Source organism: Numida meleagris, chromosome 6, assembly GCF_002078875.1.
Source record: "Numida meleagris isolate 19003 breed g44 Domestic line chromosome 6, NumMel1.0, whole genome shotgun sequence".
Lineage (NCBI taxonomy): Eukaryota > Metazoa > Chordata > Aves > Galliformes > Numididae > Numida > Numida meleagris.
Window position 1 is genome coordinate 51,567,657 of NC_034414.1, and position 8,774 is coordinate 51,576,430.

The 8,774-nt window shown below is 48.5% G+C and overlaps 1 protein-coding gene across 1 annotated transcript in view; it reads right to left on the reverse strand.

The window, feature by feature from the left end:
• Nucleotides 1-7,162, reverse strand: part of CDC42BPB (CDC42 binding protein kinase beta) — a gene marked incomplete in the record, with an annotated part of 90,028 nt that extends 82,866 nt beyond the window's left edge. The window contains 1 exon segment of the mRNA XM_021401859.1: nucleotides 6,807-7,162. Coding sequence (XP_021257534.1) covers nucleotides 6,807-6,984 — 178 coding nt within the window.

Sequence of the window (8,774 nt, forward strand, 5' to 3'; positions counted from 1 at the left end):
CCTTTCTTTTTATATACTAGAGCTTCAGTCAGACATATTATTGAGTGTGATACAAGTTCTTTGGTGACTGCACCAAGAATAGATTGGAATTCTCACATGTACCTTGCAAGAGCCTTAGAAAATGAAGCTTAATTCTGTTTGAAGCATTATCAAAGCAGAAATCTTGTAAAATGTTTTAGTAAGACCCTTCTACTTTTCCCAACAATTTTGCTTGTGGGCCATCATCCCAATCACCTTTTCAGACATAGGTAAATAAAGAGATGAGTCTATGCAGTTAATCTGAATCCTAGGCACTACATTCTACTAATGGCTGTGCTTCATTTGCAATGGTTTAGGTATCATAATTCTTCCTTTTTGTAACAGCCATCCAAAAACAGCTTGCGTGAACTGTCTCAAGTTATAAGGAAGGAACAAAAAGTAAGTTCCCTAAGTCTGAAGAATCTGCTGTAGCTTAACATTCCCAACTAATCTCAGCTACAGATCAAGATTTCTGAAAACCAATGTATTACTATATAACCAAAAGCAAAATCAACTTGCTAAAAAAAGCTAATGAAAGAAGTCTCTTCAGTCCTGACTCACCCAGTTAAAACCGTTTGTTTCTCGTAGGTGTAAAAGATACTGACTCACCCCCTCATGTAAATTATTTGCAAAAGAAAAGGTTAGCTCAACTTCACTTGACAGAAAAGTTCATTGCACTAAATCTGCTGAATAAACCAACAACCAAGAGGTTTCTCTCCACTGAGAATGCTAAGTGGTGCCAACCATGGAAGTTTTAATGGCGTAAATGAAATCTTTCTTGGCAAAATGTTGAATCTTAGTATTACCTACAAAAAAAGGAATTAAAATGATTTTTGTATTTCTACATGAAACAAGTCTGAAAAGTGCTAGATTTATGGATGCTTATGAAACCCTATTTCTGCATTCCACATCATCACGTACCACGTATGAGACAGCACTAGGTGCACATTTTCTATATGAAGACAAATTTAGCAATGACTTCTCTGTCGTTTCCTGACTTCTCATATATAAACAGCATTAAAACATAAAATAGGTCATGGCCTTTAACAAACAACACAATTCCCCAAGCAACTTATTAGCAAGCTTTTGGAAACTATCTATCCACAGGACAGAAGTAATGCTGACTTCCTTGGATGGCACTAAGGACAAGCTCTGGATGGCTGCCATTTTAACAGCACATGCTGAAGTGCATCTCATCCCCCAAGCCGCAGTATCTTCACACTGTTAGAACATGACTTCAGCTTTCAATGTCAGCATTGCAAAGAATATTACAGAAAGTCATTAAAAGATATTGCCCTGTTCTAAAAATAAGAGATTAGAAGAGATGTGCTGTAAAGAGCCCATTATGTATACAGTAGTGAGCTTTGAACCTCATGCCTTCAGATCACTGGCCTTGACTACAATGCTCTTAAAGCTAATGTGGCAGTTTTCGCTGCTCTACCATGACTTAACCCCAACATCTATTTTGTAAAAGAACCATTAACAGCAGAGAATGCTGGAAGCCAGGGTTCAGTGGCCCTGCTAGCGTTTGCCTGACAGATGACCGCCAAAGGCTTCCTCACAAAGGCGGCCCAGGCTACAGTGCCCCGACTCCAACCACAGGAAAGCCCTCAGGGAGCAGGAAAGGCTTCCAGCTGCATCCACACTGCACTGCATACAAAGAAAACACAGCCACCACCACCACCACCAGCCTTTCCAGAACCTCTGCAAGACTGTAGCTCCTTGCCCAAAGAGCCTCACCCACAGCCTCCTACCGTTGCCTCAAGTACAAGTGACCACAACAGGCTTCGGCAATCAGTTGGAAGGAGGAGGACATCGGCCACAGACAGAAATTGAGACTTCTCATTGATCAGCTGCCTTCACTACCCAAAGCAAGTCGTCTTCCCAACAGGCTTATCACTCCCTGCCCAGCTTCTGCCTGCAGAGGAGGATGTCAAACAGGCCCCCAGAGGCTTGGGGCACTTCCTGGCTTTTTCTCAAGATGGGAAGGGGAGGAAAGGGAGAAGTGGTGAAGGGAAAAAGAGAGGAATTTAAACTAACAAATCTCAAATCAAGAAACATGACATTATTAAGTGACACTTTTTCCTGATGTAACCCAAAAAGGCCAAAAGGAAGATCCTCATAAACAGTGTTCCAAGTCTGACATCTCAAAAATACTTCAAAACAGTTTCTGTCTCCTGCACCAGTACCACACATTGCGTCCTCACCTTTACCTAGCTCATTTTCTAGCACATCAGTGTCTGTGGCAGCGAGAGGATTAGGGCTACCCTGGAGCAAGCTTTGAAGATGCCCTACATGCAGGCTGCAGAAACGTGACCTTTTCTCAGGTCCACATCCACACATCTGAATACAACTATTCCAAGCTGAGAGAACAGGCTCTAAACTCTTATGAGATGAAGGCCACTGCAAGTTTCTCTCTTCACTCATTAGAGCTTTTTATTTGAAAGGTTAACATGTCTCTATAAGCAGCTGGAAGGAGAAGAAAGTAGGTCTAGGAGCAGACTTGCAAAACAAACTCACAGACTCCTCTTTTAGCCCCCACCAAAAGCAAGATGCAAAACTTGAAGTACCAGTCCTCGCAGTGACCCAAAGCTGTGAATCACTGCACCAGCAGAACAGCAACCCTTCTGCTGAGTGTTCTGCACATGATTTTTCCATCTATCCATCTATGGCACAACCTCCCATGTAACAGACATCCACCCAAAAGTGGCAGCTCAAGGCTGGGCTAGAGATGTTGCTGAGTGTTCCGCACACGCATTTTTCCCCCGCCTAACCCAGAGTGCGAATAAATTGCTGTTACTACAATAGCATGCACTGCCTGCCTATTACGCCAGCCAGGCAGCCTGACAGCAGGTGCCCAGCTGGCCTACTTGTGCTAATCAGCTGCAGACTTCTTTCTTTTCCCCACAGCTTCAGCCCCCCTACAAGTTAGTTCTTCTCAGGAAAAACAAACAAACAAAACAATAGCAATAAGGAAAAAACAAAAGCAGAACCCCAGCCTAACTGGAGAGCAGACCCTGCACAAACTGAGAATGCAGAAGATCAGTCTAACCTATTCAGACGCTGGCTTCAAGGTGTTCTCACAGTGAAATCAAGCCAGTGTATAGTCCAGGAGGGAGACAATGCTGAACAAACCCCATGGGGATGAGTGCCATCCCACCCCATACAGATTGCCAGCAGTACAAAACAGGGTCAGAGGAAACAAAGGCTGGAGCAAGAAAGCCTGTGCAGCACTAAGAGCACTCTGAACACCAACAAGACCCGTTCCTATTAGACTCTGCTCCAAATACACTTGCTGACTGGCTCAACTCCTGCCAGTAGCTGCTGGAGAATGGAGCAGCTGGTTGTGCCAGTCCCTGCTGGCTGGAGCAAGGGGCAGCAAGCCCTGGCCACAGCCCACTGACATAAGTCCTGAATAACAAGGTGATGTCAGGTGAGCATAGCCATGGTGCAAGCAGCCCCATGAACAGCCATCCTAATGCCCCAGTACAGATGATACGGGACTAGGAAAGGTTCATATCCCTCAGTAAGAGGGAACAACATGCTCCATACAGAGGAACACACTGCACCTAAAAGCCAAAGGGCAGGTGATGCATGCAGACCCAAGCCATGATGGTTCCCCACCCCCGTTGTATTCTCCTTGTCATGCAGAACAAGGTCAGAGACACTTTTTGCAGGATAAGTCTCTCAGGAGGTCCCTCTGCAGTGCAGACATTACTAAGCACTGGTGCACAGCATAATCCTCTTGGTTACTCCAAAGGACGAGTACCCTCCTCCCTGCTTGCCGCACCTTTGGGTAGTCTATCAGTGGGCTTGGGCAGCTTCAGCCAAAGGAAGCAGGCTGGTTTGTGGGCCTTCCAGGGCACCAGGACTGCCCAGCACCAGCACCTCTCGGTATGCAAGCCAGATCGCTCTCCTGGCAACCCTACTGTGCTACAAGGTCTGGCAGGGATGGGCAAGGAATTTGGCCTCAGAGGTACAAGGGCTACAGCAGATCAGCTTCACTGACAACCTTCAGAGAGGAAAGAGAAAGTGTAACTGGAATAAACTGGGCTGACTGTTGGAGTTCTTTATTATTTCTCACTCCAGGAGCAGCATATGCAGCAACAGCTTAAATGACACTAAGCACAGATTTGGCAAATTCTTGCTGAACATGTATGACACAGGTCTGCTGCGTTAACAAACTTGGACTCAATTTCCACTGGCAATACTGAGCATTATTTCAGTATCTATTATGTAAACAATACAGTGACAACCAATAGAGTGAGATCTTATTCAAGAGGAGTTGTAAATAAAAGTAACTGGAAGAAAATGACTTCTAAAAATCTTCACTTGAAAGCTCAGCTAATCCTTCTCCAAAGATACTTGGCATAAGAAAATGTATTATAATTCCAGTATAGGGAAAGAAATATAGAATATCTAAAATTCTGTTCGTCATGGGAAAGCTACAACTGCCAAGGTTAAAATGGCAGATTCTGATGATGCTTCTGAAGAGATGGAAGCCACAGGCTGCCCCTGGGCAAATGGCCACACCCTACACTCTTCTATGGTTACTAAATAGGAAGAAGGTTTTGAAGAAATAAGCCTGTGACAGGACTGCCAGGGAGCAGCAGCCAGGTTTATAGGGCAGAAGCAATGAGATCGATCATATGGGGCTCACTAACCTCTGCGGGTGATGTGCAAAGTTTCTTGGATGTTGGCTGGTAGAAGCTGGCCTAAGTCTCACAGCACAAATGCAGAGGAATGCTTGTTACATAGCTCAGATTAATTTAACCTTCAGACTCCTGCAGCTTATTTCCATTGTCTGTGATAAGTCTCCATTTTGTCAAAAGGAAATTCCTTCTGTCTCCAGCTGATAAAGAAACACACTGATCTTCAAAGTATATCCCAAATATTTAGCTACACTCTCATGCTGCCAGACATAGAACAGCACACAGAACTCATGTGCATCAATCCAGAATATCTTCTAACAGAGAAACGAGCTGTAATTAAGACTGCACATCATGACATGAGGAAGATTAGTGTGTTTGGCATGATATTTTCCTTATTAGCTGGAGGCAGAAACAAGTTCCTTGTCAGTGGAAACACACTGTGAGGGCATTAGGACACAGATAAAAGGTGTCTTGTTGGCATTTACTTGCTTTTAACAGCTTGAAGGAAAGGGAGGAGCCCACAGTATCAGCTTTAATTGCTTTTAAGGGTATTCCTGGCTGAAGAAACACAAATATACAGCAGTCCAGACTTGGCCCACCCCTTACCAGGAAGAGCCTGGATTATAAACTTCTATCCCTACTCTGCAGCACCAGATGGTAGCTCACATACATTTCAATTATTTATTGAATAGGCACTTTTTTATACTAGGGTAATCCCACGCTGCAGTAAGAGCTACACACTATTTTTACTGCGACCTACACTTTTCATCAAGTCAGTAACCTTTTCACTTTCAGTGGACGCTGCAAATAGAACTTAAAAAAGCAATTTTACGAACAATTGGATAATTAGTCTCTCCATTGCACAGAAAATGACAACACAAGCATCCACCAGCAAGTCACAACCACCAACAGGGCTACAGAAGAAGCACAGCACTCTTTGGCCTGTCCCAAAGGACAGAAATCATGGGAATGATGTTAAGTACCACAGCAGTCTGCTATATCACACTGACCAGTTCGTTATATGCTCACTCACTGAAGCTATCAGCTCAGAAACAAGGGTATGACAACACACTGCACTTTGCAGAAGACATACAAAGCTCCCACCACAAAACAAATAATCAATGCTCCCCTGGCTGCAGCTTGCAGGGCAGATGTGATAAAGTGGTTAATTATTCAGTTGGCAATCGCATTACTGACGTCAATAGAAGAGTCCAGGAAGTGAATCCTCCTAGTTTGTTAGCGTATGACAAAGAGTGGTGGTCCCCAAAGAAATTAAGGAGAACCAGCTGTCCCCACTCCTCAGCGCTGCAGTGGAAGCACCAAGGGCACATTTGCATCCACTGAAGTAAATCGCCCCTCCCCCTCCCTTAGGAAATCCTTTGTTTTGTGGGTTTGGTTTTTTTTAAGAGAGATCTTTAAAAGCCTCATCAACCGTACATGCTTGGCCCAGCTGATAAACAGGACAGTGTTCTGGCGAGCAGTGCTCTCCCCTCCCTCACCCCACGGTTCTTCTTCCACCGAGAAGTTAAGTCACCTTCACTGCACATTATTATTCATAACTTACTCAGCTGAATAAACCAGTCAGCCACCATGGCCGTTTTAACATAAATTCACTTAAGCATGCACCAGGGAAAGATCTCTACTATTTACTTGCTTGTAGTCAACAACCTTAACAAAGCACCGAGAGACAGAAAACTTAGAATAAAAGTGTGATAACACGTATCCACGCTTCCTTTTGTCCGCTATCGGAGGGCTCTCACCATCACCTCGCTTAGTGCCACAAAACCACCGAACAAAGCTGCCACAAAGGCCGCCTGGCAGCGCTTCGTCCTTCGGGGCCGTGCCCGAACAGAAGAGACATGCGACGTAACTGCTCTCCCGCCGCAGCAGGGCCGGAGCCGGCACGGCAGCGGGGCTCGGAGCCCTCTCGCAGCCCGGCAGCACTCGCAGGAGCGGGGCATCTCCCTGACGCTCGGGCTCAGCCCGGCCCGGGGACGCTCCGCAGCCGAGCGGGTCAGCGGGGACTCCCGCTGGAGCTCCGCACCCAAAGCCGGCGTTCCCCGCTCCGGCCGCGCTGCGGGGCCAACGCCTCCCCCTCCCCTCGCCCCCTCCTCTCGGCCCGCCGCCCAGGCTCACCCCACTCGAGAAAGTCGGACACGTATCGGTCGCGGCGGAGCGGCGAGTCGCGGCTGCACTCGGCATAGACGCCGACCAGCAGGTCGAGCAGGGTCTCCACGCTCAGCACGCTGTCGTTGCGCTGCGGCCCGTCCAGCACCAGCTGCTCCAGCCGCTTCAGCCGCACCTTGGCCGACATGGTGCCGGGCAGCCGAACCGGCGGACGGCGGCGCGCAAGGCCCCGGGGCCGCTCAGCCGCGCCGCCTCCCGCCCCTCACGGCCGCTCCGGGGCCGAGCGGCTCCTTCCACGGGCTCCGCCTCAGGCGCGGCCGGTCCATGGGCCGCGCCCGGCCTCCCGCTCCGGCCTCGCCCCGGCGGCGGGAAGGGCCGCACCCGCTCGGCTCCGCTCTCGGCTCCGCTCCTCCTCCGCGCCGGGCCCGCCACGCCCAGCACGCCGCGCTCCGACGTGGGCACGGCCCGGGAAGATTGGGCCGAGCGCCGCGCCGTAGCGGGGGGTGCGGGGACGGAGGGGGCGTGTCTGTCTGTTCTTTGCATCCGCCTCGGCAGATTCGGCGCGGGGCTGAGAGGGGGTCGTCCGTCCGCGGCCGCACTTTCGCCTACCTGCATCTTCTCGCCGCTATCGTAGACTCATTAAGATTGAAAAAGACCGCTGAGATCATCGACCACTAAGACAATCTGGTCCAACCGTCAACCTGTTGCCACCATGCCTGCTAACCACATCCCTCAGTGCTGCATCTCCACGGTTCTCGAACACCCCCAGGGACGGTGACTCCAGCACCTCCCTGGGCAGCTTGTGCCAATGCATTTCCACTCTTTCTGAGAAGAAATGTTTCCTCACATCCAACCTACGTTGGACAGTGGCAGCTCCTGAGGGGTGAATTTACCCTCACACAGTTAGGGAGGGCCACGGTGCTCTGGGTACACTCGAGGCTGCTGCTTCCCTCAAGGGCTGGTGGATCCTCAGCAACCCCAGGGTGGCCATGTGCATCCTACCCTGCCCTCACCCCTTGCCCTGCTGCCAGGGGAAGGCCCTGTCATAGGAAACGGCAGCTCTGTGCCTCGCTGGTGATGGGGCATGGTACAGGCAGCAGGCAGGCAAAGCAAGCAGAAGCGTGCACTTAGCAGCTGCTCTCCATGTTCACTTCAAGCGAGCTAGGTGCAAAGACACACAAGCTTTCCACAGTGCCTTTTTTTTATTTATTACAATTTATTGTGAGAACTATTCTCTCTACAGATTGCAGCACCGTAAGGCAAGATGCTGAATAACTCTATGGGAGTTTACCACTCTAGGAATGCAGCCAGTCAGGTCTTGATGCAAAACTGCAGTGGGAAGGATGGCTTTTCCGTGCTCCTCTCCCCTGGTGATTAACTGGAGTATTGTGAGCTGAAAACCAATGCACGGAGAAGGGAGGCAGCTCAGTGCTGGGCTGTCAGAGCCAGGACCCCCTGTGACCATAAGCTGGAGCAAGGCTGGGGTTGCTGTTGCTGGGATCGTTTGTGGTCAGAAGTAACATGACAGAAGTTGTTGAAAGTCTGGAATGATACTGATCATCACCTTCAGGGCCAGACCCTGACACTGCTGGGAGCTGCCCCTTTCCTAGTGCTGTTACTGTACTGGGAACTACTGTACAACTTTTCAAGGGCAGAAAGTGTAGCAGAAAGCTTTACTCTCAACATGACAGGGGTCCAGCAGATGACTATGACTATGGAAATATTGGTTCTAGGAGCCCTTGCCCCTCGCCACTGTCTGATATCTCTTTGACACCAAATGTCTATTGTATCTGAGAGCTATTCAGATAATAATCACAGTGTACTGTGCATTTGGACCTACTGCCTGGATCAAAAAGGTATAGACATGTAGGAACTTGTTAATTCTAAAAAATGCAATTCAATAGAAGGTACTGTGAATGATAGTTGTTTTTACTGAGAGCCTGTAATTTTGAAAAAAAGAAAAACTGCTGTGGATTT